The 22,298-nt window shown below is 41.6% G+C and overlaps 1 protein-coding gene across 13 annotated transcripts in view; it reads left to right on the top strand.

Moving 5' to 3' along the window:
* Positions 1–22,298, top strand: part of KATNAL2 (katanin catalytic subunit A1 like 2) — a 132,414-nt gene that overhangs the window by 70,990 nt on the left and 39,126 nt on the right. For 4 of the 13 annotated variants that reach the window (XM_049901726.1, XM_049901721.1, XM_049901724.1 and 1 more), the window contains 7 exons: positions 6,257–6,423; positions 7,771–7,813; positions 11,516–11,633; positions 12,762–12,860; positions 15,936–16,034; positions 16,232–16,309; positions 19,542–19,640. In XM_049901726.1, the coding sequence (XP_049757683.1) occupies positions 6,257–6,423; positions 7,771–7,813; positions 11,516–11,633; positions 12,762–12,860; positions 15,936–16,034; positions 16,232–16,309; positions 19,542–19,640 (703 nt within the window). Of the gene's footprint in view, positions 1–6,256; positions 6,424–7,770; positions 7,947–11,496; positions 11,634–12,761; positions 12,861–15,935; positions 16,035–16,231; positions 16,310–19,541; positions 19,641–22,298 lie in introns of those variants that run through there. The other 9 variants (XM_049901722.1, XM_049901732.1, XM_049901733.1 and 6 more) reach the window with 9 other exon arrangements.

Consider the following 22,298-nt stretch of genomic DNA (forward strand, 5'->3'; position numbering starts at 1 on the left):
TGGAAGCATCTGCCTTTTAGCCCTTACCTCAATAAAACAAGACCCAAACACAATAAAGGCTGCTAATATGGTAGGTGTTTTGTGAGAGGGAGAGAGTTGACCCATGAAGTATATGAAGGGCATTATGTACGTTAGATTTTTTCTGCCATTTCATGTTTCAGCCAGGAGGACAATAATTCAGGTTTCAGGTTCAGGGCTTAAAAACCTCTGAGTTAGGGCAGTGGTTCTCAAACAAGGGTTGAGGCCGGGGGAGGGAGTGATTTTGTCTCTCGGGATATTTGGCAATGTGTGGAGACATTTTTGGCTATCACAACTGGCATATAGTGGGTAGAGAACAGGGATGCTGCTAAACATCCTGCAATGCCTTGGACATCTCTCCATAACAAAGAATTATTCGACCCAAAACATCAATTGTGCTGAGGTGGAGATGTACTGAATCAGAGCAAGAACCACCGACCAGCTGCTGGCCTTCTCCCAGAAGGTTGAATAAGCATCTCTTCCTCAAAAAAACATGGTACCTATTATTGAAATAAGAGATCTACTGTAACTAAAAGTCAAATTTGAGAGTCCAGTAACCCTAGTCTTAGGGAGACAGGAAGGAAGTAGGGAGGATAGGATGAAGTTGAGAGGGAACTGAGAACCAATCTTTGTTTCTCTTAACCTTGCCAGTGGCAGCTGTTTTAAATAAACCCATGGCCTTCTCTAGGGGAATGACCATTCTAGAGGCCTTGAGGAATTTTTTTTTTTAGTTTTAAGGTAGATATTGAGGTCTCCAACTTACACTTGAAGAAGCAGACCTAGAGAAGCGAAGGAACACACTGGAGGTCACTGGGTTCTAAATGGGAGCGCTTTCCAGGCCTGTCCCACTCCAAAAGCCTTCCAGGGCCCTTATTCCTCTGCTTTCATGTTGAAGATCTTTTTTTTTTTTTTTTTGCTTTAGAGTCACCTCAGGAAAATAAAAATGCACATTGGCCATGCTTCTTGAGGGCGTTTTATGTTTTGCTTTTGCGACGGCCTTTTAAAGTCAGGAAATGAAATGCCTGCAACTGTACTTAAGCATTCTTTTATTATTGAGGTCATTAAAGGATTTGAGTTTTTTGCCAGAATTTCAGATACATGAGTTTTATTTCTTGATTACTGCATTGCACAACTTGAACAAACTTTGTTATTGAATAATCTGATTTATTTTTGCTCCTTGTAAACCAAGAGTTTACCACATAAACTCTTTAATTATAAACTATATAGTCTGTCTCATAATGCCTTATCAGAATTACATAAGAGAATTTTTCCACCATGGCAAATGAGGTGAACTGCGGTACTTCAACACAAAACCGTTCCTCTCTCTACTTAATTTGAAACACATGGTTTCATTAGTCATGTCACTTTTTGGTGTCAGGGATTTAAACGTTATTGGGAAATGGCCCATTCTTTCCATATTTCTACCCATCTCAGACCAGAGAAATGAGTGCTACCTTCACCTTGTCAGCGGGCAGGTCAGTCTATTGGTCCTCATTGGCTAAATCTCTGAATCCACACGCAGCAGTGGGGTAGGAGTAACAGCCCAAGCAGAGCGGGGCTGACTTTGGTCCCCTCTGTGCCTGTTTCCTAAAATTCACTAGCCAGGCAGGCTGCATGTGGGTGACGGGTTGCTCCATACTGTTCACCATTCACCTAAGGAAAGCAATTCTAAAGGCCACATATGAGGAAGCGTCAAGTGCTTGTGCTGACAAGGGGCTTAATGTAGTTGCAAGAGCTCCCAGGATAAGAACATAGAACCAGGAGCCAGACAGCCTTGGTTGAAATGCCTACTCACCTTTTTGCTAACCTGTGACCTTGGGAAAGTTACTTATTTTTTTGTATGTGTATCAGTTTCCTCATCTGTAAAATGAGATAATGACCCTATCATTATCAACGAAAGCATATATGAGTTGCTGGCTATTTTTACTATGGGGGAGGTAGGATTTAGATTTTATTTTTTTAATACCCAGCCCTGTTCAGCAAAAGACTTAAAGCAGCTGGAATGTGGATTTCGCCCATTTTACTTCTACTTTTTACAAAATCTCAGTTCCATCCAAAAAGCCCTGAGCTAAAATACCTCAAGGTATTTTTTCTAAGTGTGTACCATGGAACACAAGGTCAGCAGTTCGAATCCACCAGCTGCTCTTTGGAAACCCCATGGGGCAGGTCTACTCTGTCCTATAAGGTCACTATGAGTCGGAATCAACTCAGTGTCAATGGGCTTTTTTTTTTTTTTGTTTGTTTTAAAGTCACAATATGCAGGTTTTTGCAAACTTGTTTTCTCAAGCCATCTTTAAGACTAGTTTTCCATGGCACACTTTAAGAAATGCTGTCTTAGTGGATTAGGACTCTTATAAAACTACAGCTCATCATACTAGACCCCAGTGCTGTGAGCAAAGTATTGTTAGTTGTTCAACAAATGCTGCTTAAGTAGTCATTGAGGAACTTGCTAGCATGTAGATGCGTAGAATGACTAGAAAGCAAGACAAAACCATTTCCACAGGCAATCCCTGATTTTTATTGCAGTGTATTTTGTATTTCAGAAACTGTATCACAAAGGAGAACTGTTAAAAAGACAAGTAAAAGTCGGCATAGTTATCCCTTCTCTTGCAGTTGCTACCTTTATAGCCGGAAGAGTTACTGTATACTTAGAAAGCATGCTCTTCCCTTTTCTGCCACTAGATGGCGCTTTGCATCTCATCGTTTTCTGAGACCTGTGGGGAAATGAGTCAATGAGTGGACTATCAAGATGAAAAGTGAGTTCTAGGTATTTTTAAAGACATCTCACTGTCAAAAGAGACAGAGCTGCTACAATCAAGTACTAAGTTAGAATTCAGCAAAGAAGGTTATCATGAATTGGAATAAACAAACAGGGAAAACTTTGTAGAGAAGGTGAGATGAGCTGGTCGTGAAGGATGGGTAGAATATGGATAGACATATGCAGCAGATGAGGACATTCCAGGCAGCGTCACAGAGGATGTTGTGGGACAATTAGGTAAACAGAAAGACCAGAGTTTGAATGTGCGAAGAAGTGTTGAGATCAGACAACGGAGGCACAGGGTACCAGGTCACCTAGTACTACACACACATCAGTTTGGCCTGAACTACTCTTAGCAGCCTCCCATCTATCTATGTCTTGCTGTTATTGCTAACCAACCCTTCCTCCAGTCCTGCCCTGTCATTCTGTTGATTAAGAACCTCTAGTGGCTCTCTCTTACCAGCCATATCAAGTTCATTACCTCGCTTAAGCTCAAACAGTATAGTAGGAACCAGGGGCAGATTAACCAGTGAGCAAGGTATGCACAGGCTTAATTGTGATTACTTACTAATCTGTACCACACAACTTCACATGGGTTTCACCACATATTTTAAGAAAGTTCAGTCTTCCAACTGACCTGAATCTGGTGCCAGGAAGAGGGCATAAATAAAAAAGAAAGTTTTCTCCTTCCACCTTCTCAGATTCAAATCAAACAGAAAGAACTCTAACGTACAGAAGGGATTGTTTTTTACTTTAATTTAGTTTGTTGTTGTTGAGAATATACACAGAAAAACATACACCAATTCAACAGTTTCTAAATGTACAATTCAGTGACATTGATTACATTCTTCGAGTTATGCAACCATTCTCACCCTCCTTTTTAAAGTTGTTCCTCCACCATTAATGTAAACTTCCTGCTCCTGAAGGTTCCTGTCTAAGTTTTCGAGTTGCTGTTGTCATTTTGATCCCATTTAGATAGATCTTAAAAGAGTATAATGCTCAAGGCAAGCATTTTTTACTAGTTAAGCTAAACTATTGTTTGGTATTAAGAAGACCTTAGGGGATATTTTTGGTTTAAGTTTTAAAGATTATCTCAGGGCTATAGTTTGAGGGGTTCATCTAGCCCCTATGGCTCCAGAAAGTCTGGAGTCTGTAAAAATTTGAAATTCTGTTCTGCATTTTCCCGTTTTGATCAGGATTCTTCTATAGAATCTTTGATCAAAATGTTCAGTAATGGTAGTTGGGCACCATCCATTTCTGGACTCATGGAAAAGGAGGTGTTCAATTAGCCACACATTCCATATCCATCTTCTATTCCTGACTCTCCTTCTTCCTTTGCTGCTCCAGGTGGATAGAGACCATTTGTCATGCCTTGGATGACTGCTTGCAAGCTTTTGAAGGCTCCTTGCACTATTTAATGAACTGGGAGGTAGAACAGAAACACTAAACATGTTACTAGGCCTATTAACTGGGATGTCCCATGAAATGACCTTAAACCTCCAAACCAAGGAACCAAATTCCATGAGGTTTTTGATATTAAATAAGCAGCCTCAGTGGCCATTTTTTTTTCTTTTGGTCATTATTGTAAATATACCTATCAGACAACTTTTGCCAATTCAACTTTTTACAGATGTACGACTTACTGACAGCAATTACAATAATTGGCTGTGCAACCCTACCCTTAATCAATGTGATTTTTCAGTCACTATCAACCTCCCCATTTTCCCCTCCCTCTTGCCCCTGGTAATCACTAGTAAACTTTGGTCTCTATGCATTTGCCTTTTCTTGTCTTTTTATATAAGTGAGGTCATATAGTATTTGTCCTATTGTTATTGACTTATTTCATTTAGCATAATATCTGCAAGTTCCATCTATATTGTAGCATGTATCAAGACTTCATTTCTCCCACTGGCTGAGTAGTATTCCATTATATATATGTACCATATTTTGTTTATTCATTCTTCTGTGAATGGACATTTAGGTTGTTTCCACCTTTTGGCTATTGTTTGAATAGTGCCGCAATGAACACTGGTGTACAGGTATCTGTTTGAGTCTCTGCTTTCAAGTCTTTTGGGCACATACCTAGGAGTAGAATTTCTAGGTCATGTGGTAGTTCTATTTTTAGTTTTTTGAGTTTAATTTAGTGTTCTCCACAATGGTACAGCAGGAATTCTTAATTTGAGGTCCTTGGATGAGCTGGAGGAGCCCTGGTGACGCAGTGGTTAAGCTCTTGGCTGCTAACTCAAAGGTCGGCCACTCAAACCCACTGGCTGCTCCCCAGAAGAAAGATGTGGCAGTCTGCTTCTATAAAGATCACAGCCTTAAAAACCCTATGGGGTAGTCCTACCCTGCCCTACAGGGTCGCTAGAATTGACTGCAGCAGGTTTTGGTTTGGGATGAGCTGGAGGTAGTATGATGGTGGTGGGCCCCTGGAATGTGCACATTTTTCAGGAGAGAGTCCTTAGTTTTACAAAGAAGTTAAGAACTAAAAATTAAGACCTGGAGAGCATTTGTACTTTGAGAGAATTTTTAGACCCAAACACTTGCTTCTTTTAGTTTCGGCAGCCTTATGACTGAACAAGTTAAAAAGGTAATGAAGAAGCTTACGTGCAGAAGTACCTTATAGTGTAATGTGTGACTGGTTAAAAAACTAGCAGAAATAATACACCCGAGTAGATGAGGTCTAAATTTCTGTGCCACTGCCATCAATCAATGAATCTTTGAAATTTCCTTCAGATCTCATGACCTATTCTTTGAATTGCTTCCATGTTGGCAAATCTTGACCTTTGGGGTTGAATTTGGGTTTTTTCAATTGCCAAATGTTGCCTGACATGAAGACTGGTGAATGAAGAGGAGGTAAACAAGCTGGGCAAATACCCATTTTTGGCTAAAAATGAGTAAAGGTTGAAACACAAGACTTATATTCTTAGTTGATTTACTCATTTGTGATGACATCACTTGAATAAATAAGTAGCTTTCAGAGGCAACTGCTGTGAAAGACAATAGTTGGATGTATTTAACATAACTCCAGAGGGGCTCCTTGCTGTACAGGCAAACCTTATAAGGAACCCTGGTAGCACAATGCTTCTATGCTCTGTTGCTAGCCAGCAATGTTGGTGTTTGAACTTACCAGAGGCTTTGCAGGAGGAGGACCTGGTGATCTGCTTTTGTAAATGTTAGAGCCTAGAAAATCCTATGGGGCAATTCTACTCTGTCAGATGGGGTCAATATGAGTTAAAAATTGACTTGATGGCATCCAACAACGACAACATATATACTAGTTTTCATCTAATGTACTATTAATATAGGCTTATGTTTGTCCTGTATGGCCGCTATGAGTTGGAATCAACTTGACAGCACAGAACAATGACAACAATTCTTTGCATATTAAGTCTCTTGGGGCTTGTGATGTCGGTTTGCCTTTATTCTTTTTACTCAGAGTTGTTTTTAAATGCTTTTTTTCTTCTGTGAAACTGCCAGATATATCGATGCGGCCAATGCTTTGGAGCAAGAAACCAAACTGGGGTTACGACGCTTTGAAGTTTGTGACAACATTGACCTTGAAACTATTTTGATGGAATATGAGAGCTATTATTTTGTAAAATTTCAGAAATACCCTAAAATTGTCAAAAAGGCATCAGACACAGGTACATGGCTATTTTCTAGAAATAAGGCTTTATCATGTCTTCAAGATTACTGTTTCTTCCTCATCTTATTCCCAGAGAGATGGTACCCCTTGTCCTGCACTGAGACAGTAGACCAGAAAGATCATGTGGCCTCTTATAGATCCAGTGGGGACAATTTAAACATAATCGCCTGGACATTGATGTCCCTTTAGTCATGTTGGTGTTTGTTTGAGGAATGTGTGTTTTATGGCAATAAAAGCAATACCCTAGTGTATCACGGGTACTTTTTAGAAGCTCAACATTACTTCCATTTCTTTAGAGATGGAAGGAGCTGTTGGAAGAGGATAATGACAGAAGACCTTTTCTAGTTAGGAAGACTATTATCAATCTTGAAAATAACACGAAAATGAGTATTGGTGAAGCTAATAGCTCATGTATAGATAATGAAATGCTTTTGAAAGCCATCAATCCAGATAATGATCAATATACTGCAAAGACCCTATATAGGTTAGCAGTCAAGGAGACTGGCTGGAGAAGAGATCTAAAGTGAGGGCCCTATGTTTTGTAGTAACATTGACTTAGAAGTCTGTAAGTGGGGGAAGTAATTATAAACCAAGGGAGATCATTGTCCTGTTTACAAGGCACTTGTTAAGCCACAGACTTTAACATTTCATGTAGGGACCAGGAAACCAAGAAGAACATTAATTAAAAATAGCCAGGGCTGATTCTCAGAGCTAAAGGGTCTAGAGGCATTTTCATCTGAGCTCCCTTCCAATGCAGGGTTCAGAACTTGGCTTCCTTGGCTTGTTGTTAGATCAAGTTCTTGGCAGAGAAAGTACTGACTGATGACCACTAGGCCACCAGGAATGTTATTGACATAATCTGATTTCTAGATTGCTAGTCTGATGTAATTTGATACCCATATTCTCCCATGATATTCGGACAACACTATTTTTATTTTAAGATAAACTGGTAAACTATGGCTGATAAGTGTTCTCTGCTAGACTCGCTTGATCATTTGGGAGGCCCACACACCACAGCAAAATGATGTCAAGTGAAAACTTAATGAAATGGTAACTATAAAGTGAGCCCATATTGGAGTTGCCCTCAGGTACATGGTACCCAACACATTTAATATCTGAGGCCTTTCGGGTCTTTCTGTGTATGGAAATGCTTGGAAGGTATAGGTCTCTTTCTCATTGCTGGTAATTTCATGTCTCTCTAGATGAGGGTAGCTTAGTCTCTGGGAAAGGCTGTAGTAGAAAAATTTAAGAACAGTGTAAAAGGAAAAACATAACTGAAAATCACCCTCTCTCTCTCTTAAAAATTAAATGATTTCCTTTTCCTCCAATATTTGTTTTGCCACAGCAGAAAATAATTTACCACAAAGAAGTGGAGGGAAGACCAGAAGGTAAAGTGAATGGTAATTCATCTTCACCATCCATCTCAACTCTGGGAGTTTGTGGGATCCCCTTCCAGAAGATTTTCCAGTGCAGATCCATGACTGTCTACCAGCAATACCAGACTGTGGTCATGTGTCCTCGGTAGGCCTAGCCGTGGGTCCCCCTAATAGTACAGCTCTCCAGGACTAGGGCCAATATCTGTTGGTTCCCCTGAAAATGATTGCATCCAGTGGCACTCTGTCTTTATAGGCCGTGTCGTGTAAAAAGTAGAGCTCAGAAATAAAAAGAAAGACCCAGCTTCAAGTCATGGGTCTGTTACTTATAAGCTTGGAGCAAGTTTCTGGCACATAGTGAGTTCGCAGCACATAGTGAGCACCGAAGAAATATTCCCCCCCCCCACCTTTTTTTATAATGCTATTGAAAAAAAGATGCCTTAGATCATCATTTAATCTTATCTGTAACATCTTTGAGCACTCCCACATCACACGTTCTCACATCTAAAGATACATAGTAAGCCAGGAGGCTCAACCCCATACCTCCCCCTTTCCCAAGGCTAGCCTGCCTCAGACTGTTCTTCTCTTACTTTTCCCTCCTTTTCTCACATGCCCCTTGTGTGCTTTCTCCAGCTTCTCAAATTCAAATCTCATTTGGGATCTGTAGCATCTGGCTGGAGCTCCTCTGTCTCGACCATTCTGGGTAGACACATTGTCCCGCAAGGACCCTCTCCCCCACTCTTGCCTCCGTGTCCTCCCATGTTCCTCTTGCCTCGCTGCCAGCACACACTGTTGTCATCACAGCCTGTTTAGAAATACACAGGAGTGTGGGGCACTGCTGCAGAGGGATGGCCCAGGGTTGGAGCATCAGGGCCTGGATGGCGTTTTGCTATTTTAACAAAGCCTACAACTCTGGGACAAGTTAAAGTTGAGTACCTATAGGGGACATTCAACCATTCAGGCAGTGAACAAATTTTTTAGAAAATCTTATAATGCTATTGAAAAAAAGAAGTCTTAGATTGTGATCATAAGCAATTTATCAGGCCCTCAGGAGGTGTGAGTTTTATGTGCCTTCACTGAGTTCCCTGCTCTTGTGAATCCAGTTCCCCTGCCTACAGCCTAGGAAGGCAGGGAAGGACACCTCGCAGGGCTGTTTGGCATCGCTTATAAGAATGGTGCTGGAGCCCATGCTCGCTTCATGATAACGCTCAGGAGAAGCCTCTGCTTAGGGCTGGCTTTGCTTTGTGCTGTTCTTTAGAAACAGATTTATTGTTTTGACAGAAATGTTATTTTTTTTTATTAGTTTCCATAAAGCCAGTCAGACTCCAGTGATAAATGTTAACTACTTGAGAGTAGAAACGGCGAGGAACATTTTAAGACCCCAACTTTGGAATGCGTTTTGGATTTTGATTAATGATCAGCCACACATTCATGTCTGGAACTTCCTCAGCATTCTTTACCTGCCAGGGAAATTCTATGAGTGAATGTTATTGGAACGCTTTGTTTTTGGGGACAGAGCATAGTGGCACATTGGACAGCTTGGGGTTACTTCAGCTCCTCTCTGGGTAGATGTTTGTACCTGGCAAGCATAAAGGTTGGAGTCAGGAAAGATAATTAGGAAAGTAATGAATGGTGTTTTTATTAATAATTTTATACTCAAAGATAGTTACTGAAGTGAGAGATTGTGTCATGAGACTGGATTAGCAAATGAAATTATCTTTTCCTAATTCTTGCATGTTATACCAGAGACCAATTTTCCAGCTTACAGATGAGCCAAAAGTGGAAAGATTAGTTAATGCGATGAATGAGAGAATTAGGATCCTAAAAGATCTTGACAATTTGGGAGATGAGCCCAGAATAACAAGAAGAAATTTAATGGAATAAGGTTTAAGCTCTGTATTAGTTTCCAAGGACTGCTATAACAAAGTACTACAAACTGTATGACTTAAAACAACAAATTTATGTTCTCACAGTTCTGGAGGCTAGATATCTGAAATCAAGTGCCATCAGGGTCATGCTGTCTCTGAAGCCTCTAGGGAAGGAATCCTTCCTTACCTTTCCTTCTGGTAATCCCAGGTTTTCCTTGGCTTGTGGCAGCATAACCCGACATCTGCCTCCATCTTCACAGTCTTCATATGGCCTTGTTTCCTCTGCGGGTGTTCTTTGTATCTGTGTTTATAAGGGCATCAGTCAGATTGGAATAGGGCCCACCCTACTCCAGTATGACCTCTTGTTAACTAATTACACCTGCAAAGATGCTATTTCCAAATAAGGTCACATTCACAGGTACCCAGGGTTAGTGCTTGAACATATCTTTTTGGGGGACACAAGTCAACCCATAAGAAACTCTAACCAAAGATTCACAACAAATAGTTCCCCATTACAAAATCAGAGATCTAGAGTTTTGAGTTAAATATAGATATGAGTCAATGGTGTAATGTATTTGCTAATGTGGTAGCATTAATTGCTAAAGCAAAAAAGCAAAGATGTCACCTTGAAGACTAAGGTGTGCCTGACCTAAGCCATGATATTTTCAATCACCTCATATGCATGTGAAAGCTGGACAATGCATTAGGAAGACTAAACAAAAATGGATGCCTTTGAGTTACAGTGTTGGCAAAAAATATTGAATGTACCATGGACTGCCGAAAGAACAAACAAATCTGTCTTGGAAGAAGTACAGCCAGAATGCTCCTTGGAAGCAAGGATGGCGAGACTACATCTCACATACCTTGGACATGTTATCTGGAGGGATCAGTCCCTGGAGAAGGACATCATGCTTGGTAAAGTAGAGGGTCAGTGAAAAAGAGGAAGACCCTCAACGAGATGGATTGACACAGTGGCTACAACAATGGGTTCAAGCATAACAATGATTATGAGCATGGTGCAGAGGCCGGGCAGTGTTTCATTCTGTTGTACATAGAGTTGCTATGAGTTTGAACTGACTTGATGGCACCTAACAACAACAATGTGGTCTTAGGCCTCATCAGTAGAAATAAAGTATCCAAAAAGTAATAGGTCAGAATATCAATGAGCTCTATACTAGTCAGAAGTCAGTGAACAAAGGGAAGGTAACCAGACTGAGGAAGAATCTGGGAGCCAGGTAACTTTAGGAATGACTGGAGCAATTGGAGATGTTCGGCTTGAAGAACAGAAGACTTGGAGAGGGGAATCCCTGGAGCAACACAGTATCATACTTCTCCCTCTAAATGAGGATTGAGCCTTTTCTGCAAAACTCCACAGGGCACACCTAGAGCTCCTTTTGATGTTTATTGTACACAGCATGATGAGAGATGTTTTAAGAAGGCAGGGCACACCAAAGGAAGACCCTCATCCTGCTCTGATGAAGGTGGGAAGAAACAGTGAAAGAAAGCTTGTAAAATAACGTGTCCTTGAGAACACAAAACTATGTGTACAAGGGCTGAAGCCTTGTAGTATGCAGGAGAAATGGAGTGAGTTAGGGACCTCCCAGAGGAGGTAGACCCTTGAGCCCAGTCTTGGAGGAACCCCGTGGGGAGACTGGAGAGAGCTGGGGCAAAGATGGACAAGGTGGGTAGGTGGTGCAGATAGAAGGAGCTATTGGGTCACATCTGCATATGTTTCAAGAGTCCCTTCCCCCATCCTCCTCCCCACTTTAAGTGTGCTACACTAGTTGTTTGTTTATCTCAAATTAAATGATTAGAATAATTTCCTCCAAGATCTTTGTTCCTTCCCTAGGATGACAAGTGACAGTTGTCAAAATCTCCCCAAGATCAATCAGCAGAGATCACGGCCTAAAACCACAGTGGGGAAGACAGGGGACATCAAATCTCTCAATAAGGATCATTCCAAACAGGTCAGGATGGCTTTGCTTGGCATTGGTTATATCAACTTGAAAAATAATCCAAAGAAAAAAGTCAAATTTGTTTATTTTTTTGAGGATCTATATTTTTTAAATACCTGTATGATTTAATTAAATTGTAGATTTTCTTCCAGTACAGACAAATCTCTAGATTTCCTAATGTTTCTTAATGTAAGTGGGACGACTCCTTCCTCCCCTACAGCTTTTCCCCTGGTCTGAGTGCTTGATGAGGAGCATTGAGGGTGGGGCCTGGGCCCAGTCAGAACAGGGGGGTCTGGTTACTGCTGAGATCATCCTCCCATTGACAGTACGGTAAAGGTGGCAGGTCTTCCTGTCCTGAAGTATATCTCTGGGTTCTTTAGTGTAGGCCAGGGGTAGTTTCAGGATAGCTGTGCCTCAGAGTCTCCAAAGAGCTTCTTCAAAGGGCAAATGGCTGGTTAGTACCCCTGACCTCCATAGTGGAATTTCTGGGGAAGGTTGCTGTGCCTGCTGGTAGGAGGGCAGCAAGAAGAGAGTCCAGCAGGTGGGTAAAGTCAATGGCTTCTAGCTCAGGAGATCCATACCTACAACCTCCAAGGTTTCAAAGGGAAGAGAACCATTGAAGACTGAAAAGGAATGGAAAGAATTAGTGTCAAAGATGTCTGGCAGGATAGAAAGGAGTAACCATGGAACTCAATTAGTCAAGAGAGAACATTTACCCTCAAGGAGGTCCTATAGTTTGAGGAAGGTGAGGTGTAGGGGAGGATGAATCACAAGGAGGCTGGTTGACTTCGCTGTATTTCCAAACACAGCCACGCTGGCAGCGAACATGCCTGGTCACAAGAGAAAAGGCAAGGCAACAAGTAGGAGTGGGTTGATACACAACTGTTTCCTCCGTTGGGAAGGCTGATCAGAGCCCACAGCATGTGTCTTCTTAGTCCTCCAGGTACAGCCCCTTCCACATGGCACGGGCAGAGAGTTAATTCATCTTGTTGCACAAAAGTGGCCACATTACACGTGAGGTTCTCCATTTACAGAACTGGTATCCAGTATTTGATTTTTGGATGATGGAACAGGCAGTGACAACTAGCATCTCTTAGTTGCTTTCCACACTGACTTCTCACTGTCTCCCTCTTTCTTCAGGAGGTTGTCAATAACACTAACATGGAGAGTGCTGACTTTGGCTTAAATATCTCAGGAATCAACAAAGGCAGTGGAGAAGAAAACGCCCACCCACGAAGGGTGAGTGGACCTCAGGAACTGAACACTGAAAGGGGGCATTTTTTTTTTTTTTTAATGAAAATAAAAAACATTATTTTTGTCAAACAGGAAAGTTAATATGTAATGATCAAAGGTTGGCTGTAAGTAGACTGGGAAGAGCACTGGATGAGGGTCAGAAACTGGGGTTCTGCTCTGGAATCTCCGCCATCTCTGCGGAGCTGTTTCCTCATTTGTAAATTGAGGAGTTTGGAAGAGGTAACTTCTAATGTTCCTTTAAGCTTAAAAATTTTGTGATTGAAGTGATAAACCTTGACATGACTGTCCTGCGTTATTTAATGAGTGTGTCTTCATACTTGTTCTTTTCTGCCCTGTCAGTGATACTTGATTAGTGGTGTCACCTTTCTCCTTGGAGGCATGGTTCCAGGTTTAACAGTAATTTCATTTGAACCATAAAACCTCAGTTTATGTAGTGCCAATCTTGTCCTTCATATATATTTCTACCCCTTTCATGATGCACCTCATGTCAAAATTCGTAAATAATAGTTTCTCAAACAGAAAAGACCCAGATTGGGTGGGTACAGGCAAAAGATAGGTTAATACATGTTATTTGGAGATGAAAAGTAGCATCAACACCAGTATGTTTCTCTTGATTGTAACCTCCAGGGTTGTATTGCTTTAAGAGTCTTCAGTCTTTCTCTAATCAAGTTCTCAACTATGGGACTGCTGACTTAGCTCTCGCCAGCTCTTCTCAGCCCAAATGAATTCTGTATGTGTGAGTCTGGAGAGGAGGCTGGGAGCATCTCCCTGGAAATCAAAGGGCGCTATCTCATTGGCTTAAATTTGCTCCCTTTATGAGCCTCAATAGAATCCTGGTGGCTCAAACGAATTCTGTCTTAGTTATCTAGTACTGCTATAACAGAAATACCACAAGTGAATGGTTTTAGCAACAGAAATTTTCTCACAGTTTAGGAGGCTAGAAGTCCAAATTCAGGGCATTGGCTCTAGGGGAAGACTTTCTCTCTGTCAGCTCTGGGGGAAGGGTCTTGTCTCTTCAGCTTCTGTTCCTGATTCCTTGGAGATCTCCATGTGGCTTGGCATCAGTCTTTCCCTGGGTCTAGGAGGTTCTAAGTGCAGGGACCCCAGGTCCAAAGGACACACTGCACTGCTGGCTCTTCTTTCTTGGTGATAATGAGGTCCCTTCCCTTTTTGCTCACTTCTCCCTCCTTTTATCTCTTTTAAGATAAAAGGTGTGACTCAAACAAAGGTGTGATTGAGTAAGAGTGTGACTTAAGTCACACCATTTTGTAAGGCTATGACTCACACTGATCCTGCCTCATTAACATATAGGGGTTAGGATTTACAACATGTCACAAAACAGAGGATAATTACATCAGATCACAAAATGGAAGACAACCACACAAAACTGGGCATCATGGCCAGCCAAGTTGACACATATTTTTAGGAGACACAATTCAGTCCATGGCAAACATCAGCTGAAATGTTGGCAGTTCAAACCTACCTAGCGGCACCTTGGAAGAAAGGCCTGGTGATCTCCTTCTGAAAATCACAGCCTTAAAAACCCTATGGAGCACTGTTCTACTCTGCAACACATGGGGTTGCCATGAGTTGGAATTGACTCAACTGCAACTGGTTTGGTTTTTTTGTTTTATGGGCCTCAATTATATGGATAATTGCTGGGGATGACCCCATTTGAATCAGTGCCTTCCATGGGGAAATATTTCCGTGTTCACTATTTGTACTTTCATTGTGTTTTCAGTCACTTTTGTGCCTAGCAATCTTGTGATATTAGTTCCTCTCTTGAATTCCTCTACTGATATGAATGGATGTTTCTGATTGGGTCACAAGGAAGGGACTTTAATCTAGCACTTAACCTTTGAAAAAGTCTGGCTATAAATCCTCTTTCTAGCCTAAATGTCTTCAGGATAAAATGAAAATGGTTTTCTCCCAAGAATTTCAAATGTTCATGGGCTGAACGAGGGTGTATGGCTATAGGCTGATCTCCAGTATGGGCCTATCGTTGTCATGTTAGGGACACTAGCTTCAGGATTCCCAACCACAAAATCCCACTGCTCTCAATTCTGACTCATAGCAACCCCATGGGGTTTCCAAGGCTGTAAATCTCTACGGAAGCAGACTGCCACATCTTTCTACCATGGAGAGGACGGTGGTTTTGAAACTGCCAACCTTTCCGTTAGCAGTCGATCACTAGGCTTGTTTCAGGATTCCCAAGGCCCCTGCAAATTACTAGGCATGCTGTTCTTGAGGACATAGGCTTTGGAGTCAGCCTGCCTAAGTTCAAATGCCTGCTCAAATGCATCTCAGCTGTATAACCTTGGGCAAATTGCTTAATCTCTCTAAGCCTCATTTCTCTCATCTATAAAATGGAAATAATCAGTGCCTGCTTTAAATGTCATCATGAGTGGAAAATGCCTCAAACCAAACCAAACCTGTTGCCACTGAGTTGATTCTGACTCACAGTGACCGTATAGGACAAAGTAGAGCTACCCCGTAGAGTTTCCACGGCTGTAGTCTTTACGGAAGCAGACTGCCATATATTTCTCCCACGGAGCAGCTTGTGGGTTCAAACTGCTGACCTTTCAGTTCGAGGCTGAGCGCTTTAACTACTGCACCACCAAGGTTCCTTGGAGAGTGCCTAGCACAAAATAATAAATGCTGGTTATTGTTATTGTTTGTATTTTTTGCAAACATGCTTGCTTTCCCCCCCTCTTTCCTGAGGGGAGACAAGGTGGCAGTGGAAGGATTTGGGAGACACATATCTGGGTCTGAATCCTTTAGTCACTTGTTAGCTGTGTGGCCCTAGGCAAGCCACTTAACTTCTCTGGACCAAACTTCCACATGAAACTGGGCTCCTACTAACTAATAGAGGAGGTGTAAAATTCAAAAGAATCCTCACAAAGCACCATGCACACCCGTCATATGCCAGGCACTGTACTGAGTGGTGAAGGTAGATTATAGCAAATAGGAGCTATCATTTAGTCCTGTGCTGGTGAGTTCTTCCTGCATGGAAGGGTTTAAAATGACATAATGGCGCAAATAACCATTATTCCCTTTCAGGGCCAAATCATTGACTTCCGAGGCCTGCTCACAGATGCTATCAAAGGAGCAACTAGTGAACTAGCCTTGAACAGCTTCGACTGTAACCCAGACCCCTCAGTAAGTGGCTAAGATGTGACATTCATCTTTCAGACTGTCAAAATCCAGATGAACTTTAGAAATAGAATTTTGAACACAGTGAAACCTTGAAATCAAGTCAAAGGGCATAGCAACCTGCCACCAAGATCTGTGTTCTGTTTTTCTTCCTAAATTATGAAGCAATATTGTAATGTGAGGCTTTTTGTTCCTTTCGTCAGGAACGGTTGCTAAAACCTCTGAGTGCATTTATTGGCATGAACAGTGAGATGCGAGAATTGGCAGCCGTGGTGAGCCGGGTAAGATCTGATACTCAATTCACAAATTTACAGAGGCAGATTGGGGCTCCTGGAGCATTGCAGGCTGCTTCTTTTATTAATAACAATAAATATGATCATTTATTTATAAAGTGCCCCCACTTGTGAAGGCACTCATATTGTTTAGAGGCACAATAATGCATGATAAATAAATTATAGAATCATAAAATTACAATATAAAAAGCCCACCATCTCACTACAGAGGCCAAGAAAACCGAAAGAGAAAATGACTTAGAAAGGAAGGGACAGGTGAAAGGTTTTAGAGCAGAGCCAAGTGTCAAGGAAAGAGAAAGTCTCTTAGAGAAGGAAGGAGCATGCCTGCAACTTGTTTAAAAAGTCAAAGCCTAGAAATGGAGAGACTAGGAATCTGATGATTTCATAATTGAAAATCTCCATAGAAAACAAGGTTAGTAGCAGAGTATCTTAGTTATCTAGTGCTGCTATAACAGGAATGCCACAAATAGGTGGCTTTAACGAACAGAAATTTATTTTCTTACAGTTCAGGAGGATAGAAGTCCAAATTCAGGGCACCAACTCTAGGGGGAAGGCTTTCTCACTCTGGGCTCTGAGGGAAGGTCCTTGTCTTTTCAGCTTCTGCTTCCTGGTTCTTTGGAGACCTCCCTGTGCCTTGGCATCTGTCTTACCCCATCTCTGCTCACTGGCTTGCTTGTTTAATCTCTTTTATATCTGAAAAGAGATTGACTCAAAACACACCCTACACTAATTGTGTCTCATTAACATAGCAAAGACAACCCATTCCCAAATGGGATTATAACCACAGGCATAGAAGTTAGGATTTACAACACATATTCACAATTCAATCCCTAACATAGAGGTTTTACCATCCAGGCTACTGATTGATTTTCAAGCTTAATGGTTAATGGCACTGGCTTTGGGATAGATGAACCTGGATTTGATTTCTAGCTCCTCCTCTTTCTAGCTGTGTGACTTTGGGCAAGTTACTTGGGAATAGAATAGATTCCCGGGCTATAGGATACTTTTCTAATTTCTAGTGATCTCATATTTAATGAGATCTCATATCTAATGAGACTGAAACTTAAGCAGACTCAGAGAGATGTTTAAAACATTTTCCACAAAACACAAAGCTACTCTGAGGTAATTAAGGGTTCCTCAGCTTTCTGTTCCGTTCAGGAGCTGTTTACTGCGTGCCTGTTATGTGCCAGGCCAGTGCTGGGTGCTGGAAACACAAAGATGGATTGATCAGACACAGTCCTTGCCCACAAGAATTTCTCATCTTGTGAGCAGGGCTCATTCTGTGAGCATGAAGGAAGGGTATTTTGCACCAAAGAATGGGGAAGTGTTAGGGAAGAGGATATACAGGAAACAGCCACTGGAACAAGAGTGGAAGAGGGAGAGTGGGTAGTGTGCTGGGCAAAGGCACATACCAGTGAAATAGTATAGGTGGTGCAGTGTTTATGGTGAGCCAAGTAAGAAGCAGAGAGTGGTGGGAAATGCAGATGGAGAGAGAGGCCAGGGTTCCTGAATAAGGGCTCAGTGTACAGGACCCATGGCTGAGAACTGGCTTGTAGGTAATGGGAAATCTTTGAAAGGTGCCCATCAGAGGAATAAGATAGTCCAATGTCTTTTTAGATAACTTATTCTAATGACAGTGTGGAGGATGGATATCAAAGAAATGGAGTTGGGGAGACCAAGTCTGAATTTATCCCAGTGAGATGGGATGTGGGATTGAGCCAGGTCACAGTAATTGGGTCATATGGGAGAGCAGAAAAATATTTTTTATATCCACAAAAATCAACAGTCTCATTGCCATTTAACAAAAGGATAACATGATGAGTGAGGATAGAATTAGAGTAGAAATGGCCTGAAATGATTCCATCTGGAAGTCTTTCTCCAGTACCCTGGTAGGTGGTCATTCAATCTGTTTGAATGCTTACAGTGACTGGGAACTCACCACCTCACGAGGCAGTCTGGTGAGCTTTCTGATACCTCTGGATTGATAAAAGGAGCAACTTTCTATTGGGAAAATAACACTATTGTGTAGATCTCAATATCAACTCTAGAAGAGGGGAGGAAAAACTGCTATTATCTATGAATGCCTTGCCTTTTAAGGTAGATGAATTCCTATTGTGTGAGAAGTTTTCCCTAAGAAAGAGCAGTAATAAGGACAGGAGTGGCTGGGACCAGTGTGTAGACCTGGGCTTTAAAGCCAGCATGGGCTCTCCCATGATTTTGGAAGGTAGACTCACTCTTTGAACTGGTCCAGGAAGTTGTTACGTACAACCAAAATCACTTGTATGAATAGTTTCTCTGATGAAAGTGCCTGCTTGTAGTGGAAGGAGCTAGGTGAATGGGGGACACTGATAGGAACATAACATCTCACCAGCATGTATTACCTGTTGAAAATTAAAGAAAGAAAGCATTGCTAGATTGTTCTGTAGTCATTCAGAATGACTTTGAAAAGAAGTCTTTTTTTTTTTTTTTTTTGATGTAGCACTCTAGATACTCAGTTCTCCCGAAACAACTCATACCGAGAAAGGCCCCTGCGTGACTGTTCTGAGATGCCCTGTGAAATTGAAGTTTGGAAACTGTAAATTAGTTATCAGTAAAAGCTACCTTAATTGATTACCCTACATGGTTGCTACAGGGCTCTACTATGCGAGAGGAAAACCACTTTTGTTTGGTTGTCGGCTTCCTTGAATTTTGTAGAAGCAATTCCTCCTGATGGAAGTAGGGAACAATCACTAGGGAAAAAGAGAAATTGGTTTCAGAGGAACATTATCTCTTTTATGTAACAAATTAAGAAAGTGTTTTGCGAGATCAAGGAGCAAGAGAGAGACCAGGTACTGGCTAGGAACTATGTCTCACAGTAAAAGCGAATGTAATTTGAAGGCATATTCTGTAGCTTCTTTGATGGGGGTTGTAAATCAGCGTGGTTTGCTATTGACTGAAGACAGGTATAGTCCATTGTTAGGAGATTTTTCCCTTTTTTTCTAAAAATATCATAATATATCATCAATAGCTTTTTCAGGAAAGTCACTGAATATTTTCATGACATCCCTTTGGTGAACTAACCCAAAATTACAATGTGTGTATGTGCATATATAAAATATGAAGTTTTTTATCACCAGCACTTCGTATTCTATTCTAAGTCAAGTGCTCTGCTGCTCCTGTGTTTATTACAGCTGTAGAGGAAAACATTAGTTTTAACAAAATGATCAAATGTGCATTGCAGGACATTTATCTCCACAATCCAAACATAAAGTGGAATGACATTATTGGACTCGATGCAGCCAAGCAGTTAGTCAAAGAAGCTGTTGTGTATCCTATAAGGGTAAGGATGGGAAGCCTCTTGGGGGTTATTTCTATTCCTTATCCATTGGATAAGCCATCTGTCATAGACCTATCAGGAAGGCAAGGATGATTTTCTGTCCACAAGTTAACCTTTTGCCTGTGTCCCCCCACTTTTTCGACATTGGAGCACCGAGGCCCAATTCATTCTAAACCCAAAAAGCAAACCCACTGCTGTCGAATCGATTCCAACTCATAGCGACCCTATAGGACAGAGTGGAACTGCCCCGTAGGGTTTCCAAGGAGCACCTGGTGGATTTGAACTCCCAACCTTTTGTTAGCAGCTATAGCTCTTAACCACTACGCCATCAGGGGTTCCCAATTCATTCTAGGAAATTTAAAATCATGTTATGCCTTGGTTCAAGGCAGGTGTCTGCTGTAAGTGATAATTTAAGATCTAAGACTCTGTGGTGTATACCATGTGTCAGCTACTATAGTTACTACACCACAGTCAAATTAGCTTGCCTTCCGGAAAATATACTTATTATAGTAGAAAAGCCTCCCATAGGAGAGGGCCTCTCATTTTGGTTCTGTAGATCCTCTGCCCCCATAATCTTGGGGCTTTGCTTTGGGCTGATTGAGCAGACTAGGTTAGCTCCTTCCAGGACAGCGGCCAGCGGAGCCAGCATGTTACTCTTATTGCTTACTCCTGAGAAGTGTCTGTGAGGAGTGGTTTGCTAAATGAGTAGAAAAGTAGAAAAACAAAAACTCTCCATGTGTGGTTTACAAATATAATGATGAGAAGATGAATATTGTATTTTTTCACAAATAACATGCCCACATACATATAAAAAAAAAAAATAAAGACCCACGTAAATAAAACACCCACATACATATAAGACCACAGCATGCCTAGGAAAATAATGTGCGAGGGGGTTGCATGGTTAGCAAAAAAGGGCACACATTATTTGTGTAAAAATATAGTAGATCACTTAGCTTTTGCTACATAACAGACCACCCCAAAACTTAGTGCCTTAAAACAACAATCATTTATTTGCTTACAATTCTGTGGGTAGGCAATTTTAGCTGGGCTCAGCTGGGCTGGCTCATCTCTTTTCTATATGGCATTGGCTGGGCTCACTCACGTGTCTGGGGTATCAGCCAGTGTGGCTGGAAAAGCTAGGCTATATAGGATAGCTGAGGCCTCTCCTCCTGTGGGCAAGCCCAGTCTTGTTTATACGGTGGCAGGAAAATTCCCCGAAAGAAACGAGAAAGGGCAAATCCCAGTATGTAGCAGTTTTCAAGCCTCTTCTTATATTTTTAAGTCTTTTCTTATATTTGCTAATGTCCCATTGGCCAAAGCAAGTCATATAGCCAAGGCCAGATTCAAGAGGCAAAAAAATAGACTCCACTTCTTTTTTTTTATTATTATTGTGCTTTAGATGAAGGTTTATAAAACAAACTAGTCTCTCGTTGAACAGTTAGTATACATATTGTTTTATGGCATTGGTTAACAACCCCTTGACATGTAAACACTCTCCTTTCTCAGCCTTGGGTTCCCTACTACCAGGTTTCCTGTTCCTTCCTGTCTTCTGGTTCTTGCCCCTGTGCCTCTTTAGTCCCGTTTTGTTTTATGCGCCTGTCCAATCTTTGGCTGAAGGGTGAACTTCAGGAGTGACTTCATTACTGAGCTGAAAGGGTATCCAGGGGCCATGCTCCCAGGGTTTCTCTAGTCTTTGTCAGGCCAGCAAGTCTGGTGGTTCTTTTTGAGTTAGAATTTTGTTCCACATTTTTCTCCATCTCTGTCTGGGACCCTCTATTGTGATCCCTGTCAGAGCGGTCTGTGGTGGTAGCCAGGCACCATCTAGTTGTACTGGACTCAGTCTGGTGGAGGGTGTGGTAGAGGTGGACCGTTAGTCCTTTGGACTAATCTTTCCCTTGTATGTTTAGTTTTCTTCATTCTTCCTTGCTCCCAAAGGGGTGAGACCAGTGGAGTATCCTACATGGTCGCTCACAGGCTTTTAAGACCCCAGACGCTACTCACCAAAGTAGAATGCAGAACATTTCCTTTATAAACTATGTTATGCCAATTGAGCTAGATGTTTCTGAGACCATGGTCTCCACTGTCCTCAGCCCAGCAATTCTGTCCCTCAGGGAGTTTGGATGTGTCTATGGAGCTTCCATGACCTTGCCTTGTACCAGCTGTGCTGGCTTCCCCAGTATTGTGTACTGTCTCACCCTTCACCAAAGTCACCACTTATCTGTTGCCTGTTTAGTGTTTTTCCTTTCCCACCCCTCCCCTGCCTTGATAACATCAAAGGTTATTTCTTTTTGTGTGTAAACCTTTTCATGAATTTTTACAGTTGTGGTCTCATACAATATTTGTCCTTTTGTGACTGACTTATTTCACTGAACATAACGCTGTCCAGATTCATTCATGTTATGAGATGCTTCACAGATTCATCATTGTTCTTTATTGTTGCGCAATACTCCATTGTGTGTATGTAGCACAGTTTGTTTACCCATTTATCTGTTGATGGGCATCTAGGTTGTTTCCATCTTTTTGCTATTGTGAACATAGCTGCAATGAACATGAGTGTGCATGTGTCTATTCGTGTGACCACTCTTATTTCTCTAGGATATATTCCTAGGAGTGGGATTGCTGGAGCATTTGGTATTTCTATTTCTAGCTTTTTAAGGA

The sequence above is a fragment of the Elephas maximus genome, chromosome 11 (genome assembly GCF_024166365.1).
Source record: "Elephas maximus indicus isolate mEleMax1 chromosome 11, mEleMax1 primary haplotype, whole genome shotgun sequence".
NCBI lineage: Eukaryota > Metazoa > Chordata > Mammalia > Proboscidea > Elephantidae > Elephas > Elephas maximus.